The sequence below is a fragment of the Bombina bombina genome, chromosome 3, assembly GCF_027579735.1.
Source record: "Bombina bombina isolate aBomBom1 chromosome 3, aBomBom1.pri, whole genome shotgun sequence".
Classification (NCBI taxonomy): Eukaryota; Metazoa; Chordata; class Amphibia; order Anura; family Bombinatoridae; genus Bombina; species Bombina bombina.
This window is the reverse complement of record NC_069501.1, coordinates 84,876,476-84,895,940: the sequence shown is the minus strand read 5'-3', so window position 1 is coordinate 84,895,940 and position 19,465 is coordinate 84,876,476. Positions and strand designations below refer to the sequence as shown.

The following is a 19,465-nucleotide window of genomic DNA, read 5'->3' as shown; positions in this document are numbered from 1 at the left end:
AACCCGAAGGGAAGAGCCACAAACTGATGTTTGTCCAGGAAGGCAAACCTTAGAAACTGATGATGATCCTTGTGAATAGGAATATGAAGGTAAGCATCCTTCAAATCCACGGTAGTCATATATTGACCCTCCTGGATCATTGGTAAGATTGTTCGTATAGTCTCCATCTTGAACGATGGGACTCTGAGAAACTTGTTTAGACATTTGAGATCTAAAATGGGTCTGAAAGTTCCCTCTTTTTTAGGAACCACGAAAAGATTTGAGTAAAATCCCTGTCCCTGTTCCGGTTTTGGAACGGGATAAATTACTCCCATGGTATAGAGGTCTTTTACACAGCGTAAGAACGCCTCTCTTTTTATCTGGTCTACAGATAATCTTGAAAGATGAAATCTCCCTCTTGGGAGAAAGTCCTTGAATTCCAGTTGATACCCGTGGGTCACGATTCCCAGCGCCCAGGGGTCCTGAACATCTCTTGCCCAAGCCTGAGCAAAGAAAGAAAGTCTGCCCCCCACTAGATCCGGTCCCGGAGCGGGGGCCGCCCCTTCATGCTGTCTTTGTAGCAGCAGCGGGCTTCTTGGATTGTTTACCTTTATTCCAAGTCTGGTTGGGTCTCCAGACTGACTTAGATTGGGCAAAATTCCCTTCCTGCTTTGTGGAAGAAGAGGAAGCAGAGGGTCCTCCTTTATAATTCCGTAAGGAGCGAAAATTATTCTGTTTACCCCTCATCTTAACAGACTTATCCTGAGGCAGGGCATGGCCTTTGCCTCCAGTAATGTCAGAAATTATTTCCTTCAATTCAAGCCAGAAAAGGGTCTTACGTTTGAAAGGAATAGCTAAAATTTTAGTTTTTGATGTCACATCAGCAGACCAAGATTTGAGCCATAACGCTCTACGCGCTAGAATAGGAAATCCTGCATTTTTTGCCGCTAAATTAGCAATTTGAAAAGCAGCGTCAGTAATGAAAGAATTAGCTAGTTTAAGAGTCTTAATTATATCCAAAATGTCATCTAACAGAGTTTCAACCTTTAGAGACTCTTCCAGAGCCTCAAACCAAAAAGCTGCTGCAGTAGTTCCTGGAACAATGCAGGCCGTAGGTTGTAAAATAAAACCCTGATTAATAAATAATTTCTTTAGAAGACCCTCTAACTTTTTATCCATAGGGTCTTTGAAAGCACAACTGTCCTCAATGGGTATAGTTGTACGCTTAGCCAGGGTAGATATAGCTCCCTCTACCTTAGGGACCGTTTGTCTGATATTGGAAACATTTTCTTAAAATTAGGAGGGGGAGAAAACGGTATACCTGGTCTATCCCATTCCTTTTTTATAATTTCCGAAATTAAGTAGGCACCTCTAGATATTTGTCCATCTTACACAATTTCTCTGGTGGTATCACAATAGGTTCACAATCATCCAGAGTTGCTAAAACCTCCCAAAGTAACAGGCGTAGGTGTTCAAGCTTAAATTTAAGCAATTCCCTGACCCCCAACTCAGAACACATAGGGTACATCGGAAATAGCTAATAAAGCATCAGAGGAATCAGTATTTACATTAATACCTGACCTACGGCGTTTACCCTCCAACACTGGTAATTTAGATAATACCTCTGTAAGGGTAGTTGACATAACTGCAGCCATCTCCTGCAGAGTAAAGGAATTAGACGCACTAGAGGTACTTGGCGTCGCTTGTGTGGCCGTTAAAGGTTGTGACACTTGGGGAGAATTGGATGGCATATCCTGATTCTCTTCAGACTGAGAATCATCTTTAGGCACACTTTCTTGACCTAAAATATGGTCTTTACAATGTAAGGCCCTTTCAGTACAAGAGGTACACAATGTTAGAGGGAGTTCCACAATAGCTTCTAAACAAATAGAACAATGAGATTCCTCAATGTCAGACATGTTGAACAGACTAGTAATAACCCCAGAAGTCGTTTAAACACTTTATTTATTGCTTTAAATACATTTTTGATAAACGTGTACTGCGCCTTTAAGAAATAAAAAGTGTACAATTTTTCCAAAACTGCTTAAATAACGTTACTTTGTCTCAAAAATTAACCTAAACTCGTTGGTGTATCCAAAAATTATTGCACCCCAGTAGTAAGGGGAGAAATAAGGCTCTAAAGTAACTTAGATCACAAAAATGTCAGTTTACACACAAAATACCCCCTACTTCGAAATGACTTGCCAACACTCCGGATCAGAGATACACTGTCCAGGAGCAACCAGAGTTACTGCTTGCTGCTTCTTAGTCAGAAGGAAGTGCGCATCTGAGCGCGCGAAAACAAGCCCCGCCCCTTATGGCCGATGCCGGAGTAGGCCCAAAAACAACCGCATGGTGAAGCGGTTTTACACACAAGCTAAGTGGAACAATATACACCCCAAAACACATCCCAGCAAGTCATACTGGTTATCTGCAAACATAAAAAACTCTATCAACCGTTTTTCTTTTTGCCTCTCCCATAGCGTCATATAATGCCCTTATAATGTCAATTTTTAAAAAAATAAAAAACAACGGACTCCAGTAACACCCCTCTGTATAATAGGTCTACTGCTTACCCCATTCCCTTACAGGGAAATAAATGCCAGCCAGTTCTGATATATCGAGTCTCCTCAGAAATAGGCTGCACATACCTTAATGCTGCTTGTAGCATGAAACCGGTCTCCACACTGAAGATGTCTCTTGTGTTACCTTCAGAAGTCTTGTGGGAACCAGCGTGGATCTTAGTTACAGCTGCTAAGATCATCAACCTCAGGGCAGAAATCTTCTTCCATAACCCCCTGAGGAAAATAGTACACACCGGTACCATTTAAAATAAAAAACTTCTTGATTGAAGAAAATAAAACTAACACCTCACTTTACCTCTTCCTAGTATAACACAGGCAAAGAGAATAACTAGGGGTGGAGGGGAAGGGAGGAGCTATATATACAGCTCTGCTGTGGTGCTCTTTGCCACTTCCTATTAGCAGGAGGATAATATCCCACAAGGATGAAATCCATGGACTTGTCGTATCTTGTAGAAGAAATCAAGTTTGTAAATGTCTGGTCTCGCTATGTTTAAATATCTAAGCAAACTCATTGAAGCAGAAGCTAATATCAGAATGTCAGTATTCTAGCTAGTTCTACCAAATGTTGTAACGTTAACCACGTAACTTTATCAGTCTTGGCTGTTGCATTTCGATAAATAATACATTTATTGAGTAAAGTAATCAACAGTATCTGCCCGTGACCGTGTTAAGTAGGGAGGGATGGTTACGGTATGTCTCTACGTTGTTTTTCTTCTTCTAGTAGTCATCATGAAACGAGAAAGGGACATTGCAGCCTTTTTTGCCCCAGTAAATAAAAAAGTGAGCGAAACATAGCCAGAGGAGTTGGTAGAGGTCGGAGAGAAGGCAGGTGATGAAAGTGAGGGCACTGACAAAATTAAAGTATTTAATGTTTAAATATCGTTTCCGTTTTTTTAATGTGCCCCTCTGATTAAACACTGGTCCCACCTTGGTCCCCCCCCAGTAAAATTTGTCTAGAACCGCCACTGTCTACAATTATCGGCTGCAATGCTAATCAGGTTCAGTCAGAAAAAAAGAAAAAGTTGCTATAAAAGTGCCATTTGGGTAAGAGGTGAAGCAGATACGTTCATGTGAGGGCAAATAATTGAATTACAATTTAGGAGAAGACAACGGCCTTTGTTCTACTTGGAAACATTTCATATGTTCTCACTATTATAGGCTAGATTACGAGTGGAGCGCAAAAACAGAATTTATGTTTACCTGATAAATTACTTTCTCCAACGGTGTGTCCGGTCCACGGCGTCATCCTTACTTGTGGGATATTCTCTTCCCCAACAGGAAATGGCAAAGAGCCCAGCAAAGCTGGTCACATGATCCCTCCTAGGCTCCGCCTACCCCAGTCATTCGACCGACGTGAAGGAGGAATATTTGCATAGGAGAAACCATATGGTACCGTGGTGACTGTAGTTAAAGAAAATAAATTATCAGACCTGATTAAAAAAACCAGGGCGGGCCGTGGACCGGACACACCGTTGGAGAAAGTAATTTATCAGGTAAACATAAATTCTGTTTTCTCCAACATAGGTGTGTCCGGTCCACGGCGTCATCCTTACTTGTGGGAACCAATACCAAAGCTTTAGGACACGGATGAAGGGAGGGAGCAAATCAGGTCACCTAAATGGAAGGCACCACGGTTTGCAAAACCTTTCTCCCAAAAATAGCCTCAGAAGAAGCAAAAGTATCAAACTTGTAAAATTTGGTAAAAGTGTGGAAGCCACAGCCCTAGTGGAATGAGCTGTGATTCTTTCGGGAGGCTGCCGTCCGGCAGTCTCGTAAGCCAATCTGATGATGCTTTTAATCCAAAAAGAGAGAGAGGTAGAAGTTGCTTTTTGACCTCTCCTTTTACCGGAATAAACAACAAACAAGGAAGATGTTTGTCTAAAATCCTTTGTAGCATCTAAATAGAATTTTAGAACGCGAACAACATCCAAATTGTGCAACAAACGTTCCTTCTTTGAAACTGGTTTCGGACACAGAGAAGGTACGATAATCTCCTGGTTAATGTTTTTGTTAGAAACAACTTTTGGAAGAAACCCAGGTTTAGTACGTAAAACCACCTTATCTGCATGGAACACCAGATAAGGAGGAGAACACTGCAGAGCAGATAATTCTGAAACTCTTCTAGCAGAAGAAATTGCAACTAAACTTTCCAAGATAATAACTTAATATCAACGGAATGTAAGGGTTCAAACGGAACCCCCTGAAGAACTGAAAGAACTAAATTGAGACTCCAAGGAGGAGTCAAAGGTTTGTAAACAGGCTTAATTCTAACCAGAGCCTGAACAAAGGCTTGAACATCTGGCACAGCTGCCAGCTTTTTGTGAAGTAACACAGACAAGGCAGAAATCTGTCCCTTCAGGGAACTTGCAGATAATCCTTTTTCCAATCCTTCTTGAAGGAAGGATAGAATCTTAGGAATCTTAACCTTGTCCCAAGGGAATCCTTTAGATTCACACCAACAGATATATTTTTTCCAAATTTTGTGGTAAATCTTTCTAGTTACAGGCTTTCTGGCCTGAACAAGAGTATCGATAACAGAATCTGAGAACCCTCGCTTTGATAAGATCAAGCGTTCAATCTCCAAGCAGTCAGCTGGAGTGAAACCAGGTTCGGATGTTCGAACGGACCCTGAACAAGAAGGTCTCGTCTCAAAGGTAGCTTCCAAGGTGGAGCCGATGACATATTCACCAGATCTGCATACCAAGTCCTGCGTGGCCACGCAGGAGCTATCAAGATCACCGACGCCCTCTCCTGATTGATCCTGGCTACCAGCCTGGGGATGAGAGGAAACGGCGGGAACACATAAGCTAGTTTGAAGGTCCAAGGTGCTACTAGTGCATCCACTAGAGCCGCCTTGGGATCCCTGGATCTGGACCCGTAGCAAGGAACTTTGAAGTTCTGACGAGAGGCCATCAGATCCATGTCTGGAATGCCCCACAGCTGAGTGACTTGGGCAAAGATTTCCGGATGGAGTTCCCACTCCCCCGGATGCAATGTCTGACGACTCAGAAAATCCGCTTCCCAATTTTCCACTCCTGGGATGTGGATAGCGGACAGGTGGCAGGAGTGAGACTCCGCCCATAGAATGATTTTGGTCACTTCTTCCATCGCTAGGGAACTCCTTGTTCCCCCCTGATGGTTGATGTACGCAACAGTTGTCATGTTGTCTGATTGAAACCGTATGAACTTGGCCCTCGCTAGCTGAGGCCAAGCCTTGAGAGCATTGAATATCGCTCTCAGTTCCAGAATATTTATCGGTAGAAGAGATTCTTCCCGAGACCAAAGACCCTGAGCTTTCAGGGATCCCCAGACCGCGCCCCAGCCCATCAGACTGGCGTCGGTCGTGACAATGACCCACTCTGGTCTGCGGAATGTCATCCCTTGTGACAGGTTGTCCAGGGACAGCCACCAACGGAGTGAGTCTCTGGTCCTCTGATTTACTTGTATCTTCGGAGACAAGTCTGTATAATCCCCATTCCACTGACTGAGCATGCACAGTTGTAATGGTCTTAGATGAATGCGCGCAAAAGGAACTATGTCCATTGCCGCTACCATCAACCCGATCACTTCCATGCACTGAGCTATGGAAGGAAGAGGAACGGAATGAAGTATCCGACAAGAGTCTAGAAGCTTTGTTTTTCTGGCCTCTGTCAGAAATATCCTCATTTCTAAGGAGTCTATTATTGTTCCCAAGAAGGGAACCCTTGTTGACGGAGATAGAGAACTCTTTTCCACGTTCACTTTCCATCCGTGAGATCTGAGAAAGGCCAGGACTATGTCCGTGTGAGCCTTTGCTTGAGGAAGGGACGACGCTTGAATCAGAATGTCGTCCAAGTAAGGTACTACAGCAATGCCCCTTGGTCTTAGCACAGCTAGAAGGGACCCTAGTACCTTTGTGAAAATCCTTGGAGCAGTGGCTAATCCGAAAGGAAGCGCCACAAACTGGTAATGCTTGTCCAGGAATGCAAACCTTAGGAACCGATGATGTTCCTTGTGGATAGGAATATGTAGATACGCATCCTTTAAATCCACCGTGGTCATGAATTGACCTTCCTGGATGGAAGGAAGAATAGTTCGAATGGTTTCCATCTTGAACGATGGAACCTTGAGAAACTTGTTTAAGATCTTGAGATCTAAGATTGGTCTGAACGTTCCCTCTTTTTTGGGAACTATGAACAGATTGGAGTAGAACCCCATCCCTTGTTCTCTTAATGGAACAGGATGAATCACTCCCATTTTTAACAGGTCTTCTACACAATGTAAGAATGCCTGTCTTTTTATGTGGTCTGAAGACAACTGAGACCTGTGGAACCTCCCCCTTGGGGGAAGCCCCTTGAATTCCAGAAGATAACCTTGGGAGACTATTTCTAGCGCCCAAGGATCCAGAACATCTCTTGCCCAAGCCTGAGCGAAGAGAGAGAGTCTGCCCCCCACCAGATCCGGTCCCGGATCGGGGGCCAACATTTCATGCTGTCTTGGTAGCAGTGGCAGGTTTATTGGCCTGCTTTCCCTTGTTCCAGCCTTGCATTGGTCTCCAAGCTGGCTTGGCTTGAGAAGTATTACCCTCTTGCTTAGAGGACGTAGCACTTTGGGCTGGTCCGTTTCTACGAAAGGGACGAAAATTAGGTTTATTTTTTGCCTTGAAAGGCCGATCCTGAGGAAGGGCGTGGCCCTTACCCCCAGTGATATCAGAGATAATCTCTTTCAAGTCAGGGCCAAACAGCGTTTTCCCCTTGAAAGGAATGTTAAGTAGCTTGTTCTTGGAAGACGCATCAGCCGACCAAGATTTCAACCAAAGCGCTCTGCGCGCCACAATAGCAAACCCAGAATTCTTAGCCGCTAACCTAGCCAATTGCAAAGTGGCGTCTAGGGTAAAAGAATTAGCCAATTTGAGAGCATTGATTCTGTCCATAATCTCCTCATAAGGAGGAGAATCACTATCGACCGCCTTTATCAGCTCATCGAACCAGAAACATGCGGCTGTAGCGACAGGGACAACGCATGAAATTGGTTGTAGAAGGTAACCCTGCTGAACAAACATCTTTTTAAGCAAACCTTCTAATTTTTTATCCATAGGATCTTTGAAAGCACAACTATCCTCTATGGGTATAGTGGTGCGTTTGTTTAAAGTGGAAACCGCTCCCTCGACCTTGGGGACTGTCTGCCATAAGTCCTTTCTGGGGTCGACCATAGGAAACAATTTTTTAAATATGGGGGGAGGGACGAAAGGAATACCGGGCCTTTCCCATTCTTTATTAACAATGTCCGCCACCCGCTTGGGTATAGGAAAAGCTTCTGGGAGCCCAGGCACCTCTAGGAACTTGTCCATTTTACATAGTTTCTCTGGGATGACCAACTTGTCACAATCATCCAGAGTGGATAATACCTCCTTAAGCAGAATGCGGAGATGTTCCAACTTAAATTTAAATGTAATCACATCAGGTTCAGCTTGTTGAGAAATGTTCCCTGAATCAGTAATTTCTCCCTCAGACAAAACCTCCCTGGCCCCATCAGACTGGGTTAGGGGCCCTTCAGAAACATTATTATCAGCGTCGTCATGCTCTTCAGTATCTAAAACAGAGCAGTCGCGCTTACGCTGATAAGTGTTCATTTTGGCTAAAATGTTTTTGACAGAATTATCCATTACAGCCGTTAATTGTTGCATAGTAAGGAGTATTGGCGCGCTAGATGTACTAGGGGCCTCCTGAGTGGGCAAGACTCGTGTAGACGAAGGAGGGAATGATGCAGTACCATGCTTACTCCCCTCACTTGAGGAATCATCTTGGGCATCATTGTCATTGTCACATAAATCACATTTATTTAAATGAATAGGAATTCTGGCTTCCCCACATTCAGAACACAGTCTATCTGGTAGTTCAGACATGTTAAACAGGCATAAACTTGATAACAAAGTACAAAAAACGTTTTAAAATAAAACCGTTACTGTCACTTTAAATTTTAAACTGAACACACTTTATTACTGCAATTGCGAAAAAACATGAAGGAATTGTTCAAAATTCACCAAAGTGTCTTAAAGCCTTAAAAGTATTGCACACCAAATTTGGAAGCTTTAACCCTTAAAATAACGGAACCGGAGCCGTTTTGAACTTTAACCCCTTTACAGTCCCTGGTATCTGCTTTGCTGAGACCCAACCAAGCCCAAAGGGGAATACGATACCAAATGACGCCTTCAGAAAGTCTTTTCTAAGTATCAGAGCTCCTCTCACATGCGACTGCATGCCATGCCTCTCAAAAACAAGTGCGCAACACCGGCGCGAAAATGAGGCTCTGCCTATGCTTTGGGAAAGCCCCTAAAGAATAAGGTGTCTAAAACAGTGCCTGCCGATATTATTATATCAAAATACCCAAATAAAATGATTCCTCAAGGCTAAATATGTGTTAATAATGAATCGATTTAGCCCAGAAAAAGTCTACAGTCTTAATAAGCCCTTGTGAAGCCCTTATTTACGATCGTAATAAACATGGCTTACCGGATCCCATAGGGAAAATGACAGCTTCCAGCATTACATCGTCTTGTTAGAATGTGTCATACCTCAAGCAGCAAGAGACTGCTCACTGTTCCCCCAACTGAAGTTAATTGCTCTCAACAGTCCTGTGTGGAACAGCCATGGATTTTAGTGACGGTTGCTAAAATCATTTTCCTCATACAAACAGAAATCTTCATCTCTTTTCTGTTTCTGAGTAAATAGTACATACCAGCACTATTTCAAAATAACAAACTCTTGATTGAATAATAAAAACTACAGTTAAACACTAAAAAACTCTAAGCCATCTCCGTGGAGATGTTGCCTGTACAACGGCAAAGAGAATGACTGGGGTAGGCGGAGCCTAGGAGGGATCATGTGACCAGCTTTGCTGGGCTCTTTGCCATTTCCTGTTGGGGAAGAGAATATCCCACAAGTAAGGATGACGCCGTGGACCGGACACACCTATGTTGGAGAAATAGCGCTCCTGCTCGAGCGATCACTAGACGGAGAGGATTTTTTAAACATTGGTTTGCGCTCGTATTATGAGTTGAAAGTAAAAAGTTAGCGAGCGACAACCAGACGCGCAAAAAAAGTGGAATGTAAAATATTGCGACAGTATTCTCCCATAGGCTTCAATGGAGAACAAAAACTGGAAAAACACCCATACTCGCACCCTAACCTAACCGGTATGTATATGTATACATATGAATCTATGTATTTATGTGTTTTACTGCATAATTACTGCACATATTTAACATTCCATTGTTCTTCGCTTACAGGAAAATGTCTATTTTATTGTAAAAACACATATATATATATATATATATATATATCCTGTATATCTATTCCTATAGATATATATGTACAAATATATATTTTACATGAACAGTATCAGATATTTATAGAAATATTTCTATGTGAACAAAATGTAAAATATGTGTTTTTGTGATTTCGATCTACCGCTGTCGGGTTAGCGCACATGAAAACTTAGTAATCTTAAGGTGCATTATTGACATATTACATATAAAATATTAAAAAATGAATACAGAATATTACAACTATTAAACATACTGTAAGAAATATATATTCTATGGATTTTCTAGAATATTTTACAGTATGTTTAATAATTTTTAAAAGTTTTTATAAATTTATAAAAATATTTTACATTTAATGTTTCAATAAACGCGCCTGAAGATTACTAAGTTTTCATGTGTGCTAACCCGACCTGCACAAAATGCATATTTTACATTCCTATGTTCTTCACATAGAATATAATGTACTTTTTATTATTAGATTTCTCTCTCTCTATTATATAGAAATATTTACAGTACTTACAATAAAAAGTACACTATCCTTTAAGTGAAGAACATTGGAATGTTAAATATGTACAGTACATGAGTAAAACACAAATATTTAAAAACATATGTACACAGACACACACACATATATATATGCATACATACTTATATATATTTAGACATGTATATATATGCATACATACTTATATATATTTAGACATGTACATGTATGCATACATACTTATATATATTTAGACATGTACATGTATGCATACATACTTATATATATATTTAGACATGTACATGTATGCATACATACTTATATATATATTTAGACATGTACATGTATGCATACATACTTATATATATATTTAGACATGTACATGTATGCATACATACTTATATATATTTAGACATGTATATGTATGCATACATACTTATATATATATATATATTTAGACATGTATATGTATGCATACATATATATATTTAGACATGTATATGTATGCATACATATATATATTTAGACATGTATATGTATGCATACATACTTATATATATTTAGACATGTATATGTTTGCATGCATACTTATATATATTTAGTCATGTATATGTATGCATACATACTTATATATATATTTAGACATGTACATGTATGCATACATACTTATATATATATATTTAGACATGTACATGTATGCATACATACTTATATATATTTAGACATGTACATGTATGCATACATACTTATATATATATATTTAGACATGTACATGTATGCATACATACTTATATATATATTTAGACATGTATATGTATGCATACATACTTATATATATTTAGACATGTACATGTATGCATAAATACTTATATATATATTTAGACATGTACATGTATGCATACATACTTATATATATATTTAGACATGCACATGTATGCATACATACTTTTATATATATTTAGACATGTACATGTATGCATACATACTTATATATATTTAGACATGTACATGTATGCATACATACTTATATATATATATAAATTTAGACATGTATATGTATGCATACATACTTATATATATATATTTAGACATGTACATGTATGCATACATACTTATATATATATATTTAGTCATGTATATGTATGCATACATACTTATATATATATTTAGACATGTACATGTATGCATACATACTTATATATATATTTAGACATGTACATGTATGCATACATACTTATATATATTTAGACATGTACATGTATGCATACATACTTATATATATATATATTTAGACATGTACATGTATGCATACATACTTATATATATTTAGACATGTACATGTATGCATACATACTTATATATATATATATTTAGACATGTACATGTATGCATACATACTTATATATATATTTAGACATGTATATGTATGCATACATACTTATATATATTTAGACATGTACATGTATGCATAAATACTTATATATATATTTAGACATGTACATGTATGCATACATACTTATATATATATTTAGACATGCACATGTATGCATACATACTTTTATATATATTTAGACATGTACATGTATGCATACATACTTATATATATTTAGACATGTACATGTATGCATACATACTTATATATATATAAATTTAGACATGTATATGTATGCATACATACTTATATATATATATTTAGACATGTACATGTATGCATACATACTTATATATATATTTAGACATGTACATGTATGCATACATACTTATATATATATATTTAGACATGTACATGTATGCATACATACTTATATATATATTTAGACATGTACATGTATGCATACATACTTATATATATTTAGACATGTATATGTATGCATACATACTTATATATATTTAGACATGTATATGTATGCATACATACTTATATATATATTTAGTCATGTATATGTATGCATACATACTTATATATATATATTTAGTCATGTATATGTATGCATACATACTTATATATATTTAGACATTTATATGTATGTATCTATATGTTTTTTTAAACACCTTAGACCTCATATCTTTGAGCCCTTATAATTTTTTTAATGCAATTTTTTTTAAATATTTTTTATCAGACAGTGTTATTATGAGTCTAACTGTACTTTTAAATGTATTTTTTTGTGTGTTTTGTGCACATTTTTTGTCTTGCGTAACAGTTAACCAGAGCACTAAAGTCACGCTAACCTGACACACGTTAAATTTGATTGCGCTCAAGCGAACGTGTTTACTTAGAACTCATGCTAAGCAAGCTACACTTAATTAGCCACTCGCAATTTAGCCCTATCTGGGATATTAAAAGCAATCTGTGAATTCATCATCTTTTCAACTACCAATAAAATGAAAACCAAACATTTTCTTTCATGATTCAGAAAGAACAAACAATTTTACACAACTTTCCAATTTACTTCTATAATCAAATTTGCTTCATTCTCTTGGTATTCTTTGTTGAAGGAGCAACAATGCACTACTGGGAGTTCACCGAACAAATTAGTTGAGCCAATGACATATATATATGCAGCCACCAATCAGCAGCTAGGTCCCAGAATTGCACGTGTGCTCCTAAAGCTACCAATGTATGTTTTTCAACAAAGGATACCAAAAGAACAAAGCAAGTTAGATAATAGAAGACAAATCGAAAAGTTGTTTAAAATTGTATGCTCTGAGTCATGAACGTTTAATTTTGACTTTACTGTCCCTTTAATGATATGAATTAAATATAATTGCTCCAATAGAAACAGTTACATACCAAAAGAAGAAATATAGCAATTCACAAAGAAAATACTTTTTATAGTATATGTAGTTATGGTAAACAGAGCACCTTTATCATCTAAATGTTACTTTCCATCTCCCTAATAATGTATATTATTTATGTAAAGATTTTGGCACCAGTAGAAAATGAATAGGCTCTACAAAAAACATACAATGTACTTACAAGGTGAATTCTTCCCCCCAGGAGGGGTTTGTAGTGTTTGTTTGGGTTGCAGTAGTATATTTTTGTGCAGGCTCGTCTAGTTGCGCTATGCACACCGCACTGCAGATTCCTATGACAAGAAAAAACATGTCACAAATTCAATAGAAAACAAAGGGAAAAAAACAGACATGCAACACTAATTTTAAAGGGATATAAAGCTCTAAATTTTACTTCCCATTAAGGGCCAATTTTTACCGTTCCCGCTCGTGCACTAACTCTGCTAGAAGTAAACTTTTTGCGTGCATCAAATTACATATAGAAAGTAAAAATAATTTGCACGAATGCTAATCCGATGCTCACAAAAAGCAGAAGTTAGAATATCGCGTGCACACTACTCGTGCACAAACCCGAATATGTTCTATTTATTCATAATTACACGAATTACATGTCTACATATAACTGATGGTATTTTGGTAAAGTATATAGCTATACACTCAAACACACACACACATTATATATATATATATATATATACACACACACATACATACACGCACACATATATACACACACGATACAGTATATATACAGATATATATATATATAGGAATATCTACTACCTGAGACCTCATATCTTTGAGCCCTTAAAGATCTGGATATTTGAGCGTTACACTTTTACTTTACTAAAACCCAGTGCCAAAATAATACGAATGCCGCAGATTGCAGACATTTTTGGCATTCAGTTCACTAATGAGTGATGAAATAAAATGCACTTCCCTAATTAACATAACACATATGCAGCTAAGATCATCCTAGCCAATAAAATACGGTGCATGCACAGTAGCACTGCTCTGAGCTATGAAGCATTCCCCAGGCAACAAGCTACAGAATATCCTCAGATATGGGTTTTGATTGGCTGTTTCACCTCAAGGCTTAAACATAAAGGAGGTAAGTGTGCCAGACTGATGCTGTAAAGGTTATAAGTCTGCAGTGTAAAAACTAAGCATATTATAAACACATTGCAAACACCACATATTATGAGGGGTGAAGTAATTTATTAAAGGAATACGAAACCCAAAAATGTTCAGAGAATACCATATAAAAAAAGTTTCTAATTTACTTTTATTATCAAATTTGCTTAGTTCCCATGATATTCTGTGCTGAAGAGATACCTAGGTAGGCATCTGGAGCACTACATGACAGGGAATAGTGCTGCCATATTGTGCTCTTGCAAATGGATAACATTCTTGCATAACTGCTGCCATAAAGTGCTTCAGACACGTGCACACTCCTGAGCTTACAGTGCTGCTTTTCAACAAGAGATACTAAGAGAATGACAAAAAATTGTGATACTAGAAGTAAATGTAAAAAGTTGTTTAACATTGCAGGTCCTATCTGTAGCATGAAAGAGAAATGTTGGGTTTTAAGTCCCTTTAAAGTTAATTCATTTTACCCTGTCCTTATTAGTTTCTGGTGAGAAGTAAACTTTATTGCAGAAACTTTCTCCAGCAGTTATAATAAATGACTATTGTAGTAACACAGCAAACTCTTAATGTTAAAGTGATGGCAAATAATCGAGATTTAAAATTTATATGTTGAAGCATTATCATCATTATCTAGTGTAGTAACGAAGAGCGCAGTCCCACCGGCTCTCTGCATAGTAGATAGAACTCACTCCCGGCTCCGGATCAAATACGCATGTGCAGACCTTTAATACGCGCACACAGCGCACATGAGTGAACTAAGAAGAGGGGTATAACCGGATCAGATGCGCATACGTTTTATGTTTGACGCTGTCGCACATAGAAAAGAGTTAGCCGTGTGACTACAAAGCTGAGTGGCTGAAAGCGTGGAGCATCACAAGGAGAAAAAAAGTGTTTGTCGAGGGGGGCTGGTGGCTGATTAAGGAGTAAGTAAGCTAAAAGAGGAAAAATTATACATATGCAATTAATGAAGAAGAAGAAAAAAAAAAAAAAGGTCTCATCTTTCAAATTTCAATTTTCACAAATCTCGTCTGCAGACTTGTTAACTTTACCATCACTTTAATATCACCCTAACAATAACATTTATCTAACAGCACATTCCGAAAGTGCCAATCTCAATATAAATTGTCAGTCCTGGCAGTCAAACACGGACACTAGCGACTGTATCATAACTTGCTCATGCAATACAACAAATAGGGAAACAAATTATAGCACTGATGTTTAAATAATGTTGCACACATCATACATTTTAATAGCAGAAACTTCTTACATTTTTGTCCTGTTTTGATTAAAACCACAGAACACAACATATATAAGAAGAATATGTAATAAGAGCACTGAGAATTCATTTCACTGTGTTTATACATAAAGTATGTTGCACTCAGCATTTAAAGGAACATGAACCCCACATTTTTTTCTTTCATGATTAAGAAAGAGTATGTCATTTTAAACAACTTTCCAATTTACTTCTATAATCGAAGCTGCTTCGTTCTCAAGCTATCCTTTGTTGAAAAGCATATCTAAATAGGCTCAGTAGCTTCTGATTGGTGGCTGCACATAGATGCCTCGTGTGATTGGTTCACCTATTTGCATGGCTATTTCTTTAACAAAGGATAGCTAAAGAATGAAGCCAATTAGATAATAGACGTAAATTGGAATGGTGTATAACAATGTATTCTCTTTCTGTCTTTCATGTCTAATGTAAAAACCGGATTGCTTTAAAGGCACAGTTTCTGAGAAATGTCTGTCATCTATATGAAACAGCAGCATCTAAACAAAACTTTTTTAATTGAATTAAAAGCTTTTAAAAAATGAATACAGCTGTAGCAGTTTACTTCCTCTAAATGTTCATTGGCTATAGGCACTGCCCTATTAATGCCCATTTCCTTATAGATACTTTTTTATTAAAGGGACACTAAACACCTGCTGCTAATTCTGCAAACTAACTTCTGCTGTCAATCATAAATATAATTCATATCTAGTAATCAAGGATGTGTATTCACTCTGCGCAGTTTACCCCCAGTATGTTCAAGATAATGTTGTCAAACAGAATGCTGATACTGCTCTCAATGCTGCTATGTTTGCAGCCATATTGTAACGCACGTTTTACTCACAGGCACAGCAGTCATGTGATGCATATACTCTTATTTATCCAGTTTAGAGGGGAATTATCAGAACCCTCGCTCACTGTGGAGCTGAGCTAGTGCTACATTAGCTGTATATATTATTACATTTATCTTATGTGCCTCATATAAAAAACATTCAGTTTGTGAAGGCATTATAAATAAAAGCACTGACACTTTTTTGCATTATAAATACATCTGCACTATTGACTGCAGCACAGCTCCAGGAATGCACAGTCACAACTCCGTGAACGGTTGTAATTTCTCTTAGCAAACTACGGAGGGGAAGAAGGGGAGGGGGCATGTTCCTTGGAAGATAGAAGCTCTGCTGAATAAGTGAATAACTAATGTATGCACTGTTAGTTTTTCAGCTGCTATCTTCCAACGGAACATGCCTCCTCCCCCTCCAGGAATGCACACCTCCGTGAACAGTTGTGATTTCTCATAGCAAACTACGGGAGGGAGAGAGAGAGGGAGGAGGCATGTTCCGTTGGAAGATAGCAGCTGAAAAACTAACAGTGCATACATTAGTTATTCACTTATTCAGCAGAGCTGCTATCTTCCAAGGAACATGCCCACTCCCCTTCTTCCCCTCCGTAGTTTGCTAAGAGAAATTACAACAGTTCACGGAGTTGTGACTGTGCATTCCTGGAGCTGTGCTGCAGTCAATAGTGCAGATGTATTTATAATGCAAAAAAGTGTCAGTGCTTTTATTATAATGCCTTCACAAACTGAATGTTTTTTATATGAGGCACATAAGATAAATGTAATAATATATACAGCTAATGTAGCACTAGCTCAGCTCCACAGTAAGCGAGTGTTCTGATAATTCTCTGACTTGATTAATAAAAGTATATCCCATGTTCATCACATGACTGCTGTGTCCGTGTGGCAATATGGCGGCATCCATAGCTTTACCAAGTGCTGGATCAGCAGTTTGATTGACGACACTGAACTGAATTGAACTGTTTGAGGTAAACTGACCCTCAAGAATAGAGATTCATGCGTAGTGTTTTATTATTAATCAGTATAAGTTAGTTTAAAGGATTTTTTGAAGGTGTTATAGGTCCCTTTAATGCTCATTGTCAACTATGCACTTCCTACTAATGCTCATTCGCTGCTAGATACTTCCTACTTATGATCACTGGATGATAGGTAATTCCTATTAATGCTCATTGGCTGATAGGTATTTCCTCCTAATGCTCATTGGTTGATAGGCACTTTCTGTTAATGCTTATTGGCTCACACTCGTGGAGTTACTTATGAGAAGACACAGATTGGCTAAAATGCAAGTTTGTAAAAAGAACTGAAATAAAGGGGCAGTCTGCAGAGGCTTAGATACAAGGTAATCACAAAGGTAAAAAGTGTATTCATATAACAGTGCTGGTTATGCAAAACTGGGGAATGGGTAATAAAGGGATTATCTATCTTTTTAAACAATAACAATGCTGGAGTAGACTGTCCCTTTAAGGAAAACTATCTCTGACTGCAGCACAATACCTGAAGTATCAGCCTTGCTTGATAGAGTTGCTCTGATGTCCTTCACTTGAAGCTTTAGTTCATGAGCTCTTGGGGGCTTTGGAGGGCAGATTACCTGAGAATTGGCTCCCGGACCGCGTACATTCTGAAAGATAACAGAGAGAATGTCCCAATGAAAATATTTAAAGTGATATTGTCTTTAAAATACGATCTCTCTGTTGTTTAATGGACAGTATACTGTAAAAATAAAGTCCTATTTTACTTTAAAGGGACAGTATACAACAATTCTTCATATAACTATGTAATAGACACTACTATAAAGAAGAATATGCACAGATAGGGATATAAAAATCCAGTGTAAAACCTTTTTAAAACTACTTAGAAGCTCCCAGTTTAGCACTGTTGAGGAGGTTAGGCTGGGACACCTACTGAAAGGGGCTGGGTAAATAAAAAGAGCAGACACTCCCCACTTCCCTGCCTATGAAAAGACAGATAACATAAACAGGAGCCAGCAGGAGTCTGTAAATGTGTGTATACATCTGGCACTCTGGGGCTTGGTCATAAAAATAGCACAATGCTCTTAAAAATTAAGCAAAACTTTACATTGTTACAAAAACACTCCCAGATGGGCTATATAAATGGATCATCTACAAAACATTTATGCAGAGACAAATCTAGTGTACAATTTTACCTGCTACACCATCACTCTGACCCTCATATGGCCAATAACTGGAGCATATGCACGTATGCCTTTGTAGGGTATCAATGCAGTAAGAAGGACATTCGTTTCATAATAGAGTAATTTATTTTTACACTAGATTGTCCCTTTAAATACAGATGTAATATATAAAAGCTATTCCATTTCAAGAGACATTTCAATTTACTGCTATTATTAAATGTACTTTTTTCTCTTGGTACCATTTGTTGAAATGCATATGTAGATAGGCTCAGGAGCAGCTATGCACTAATGGGAGCTAGTTGGTGATTGGTGGTTACACAAATATTCAACTTGTCATTGGCTCTCTAGATGTGCTCATATAGATTCCAGATGTCAATTGTTGCTATGGAGCTGTTATTAATATTGTCAGGATTAAACACATAGTTGTAAAAAAGCAATAGTGCAATAATAAAATTAACACAGAGCATTTTTAATTTTGCACTTTTATGTCCCATTAAGAAAAAAAAATTCAGATAAAGTTCACAACTTGTGCACTAACTATTAAGCTTGTTACTACTGTATAAAACTTCAGCAATGATCACGCATTCTATGTATGAAGATGCTTAGCTCAAAGTTCCCCCTAGCCAAATGTATACTCTTTCATCACAGGGAACACGGAACAGTGATGTTTCTACTCCGGTGCAGCACCCATGCTGGGGAGACGAAACCTCTCTAGATCTTGTGAGACAGTAGCACTAAGAGACTGATGATCTAAACCTCTCTGCTCAGGTGAGGTGAACTAAAATAATCCTCCGGCACTGCAAGATCCCTAGTGAAATTCTTAAATGGCAGATTTTACTTTACTTCTCCAAGGGTCGTCCCCTGCATTTCTGTATGTGATGGAGAGACAAGCAC

At 38.0% G+C, this 19,465-nt stretch overlaps 1 protein-coding gene across 3 annotated transcripts in view; it reads right to left on the bottom strand.

Moving 5' to 3' along the window:
• The window catches only part of C2CD2 (C2 calcium dependent domain containing 2), a 376,932-nt gene that overhangs the window by 191,148 nt on the left and 166,319 nt on the right, over nucleotides 1-19,465 (bottom strand). For all 3 annotated transcript variants that reach the window (XM_053705898.1, XM_053705900.1, XM_053705901.1), the window contains exons 7-8: nucleotides 17,914-18,037; nucleotides 13,329-13,437 (exon numbers count right to left, since the gene is read on the bottom strand). In XM_053705898.1, the coding sequence (XP_053561873.1) occupies nucleotides 13,329-13,437; nucleotides 17,914-18,037 (233 nt within the window). The remainder of the gene's footprint in view (nucleotides 1-13,328; nucleotides 13,438-17,913; nucleotides 18,038-19,465) is intronic.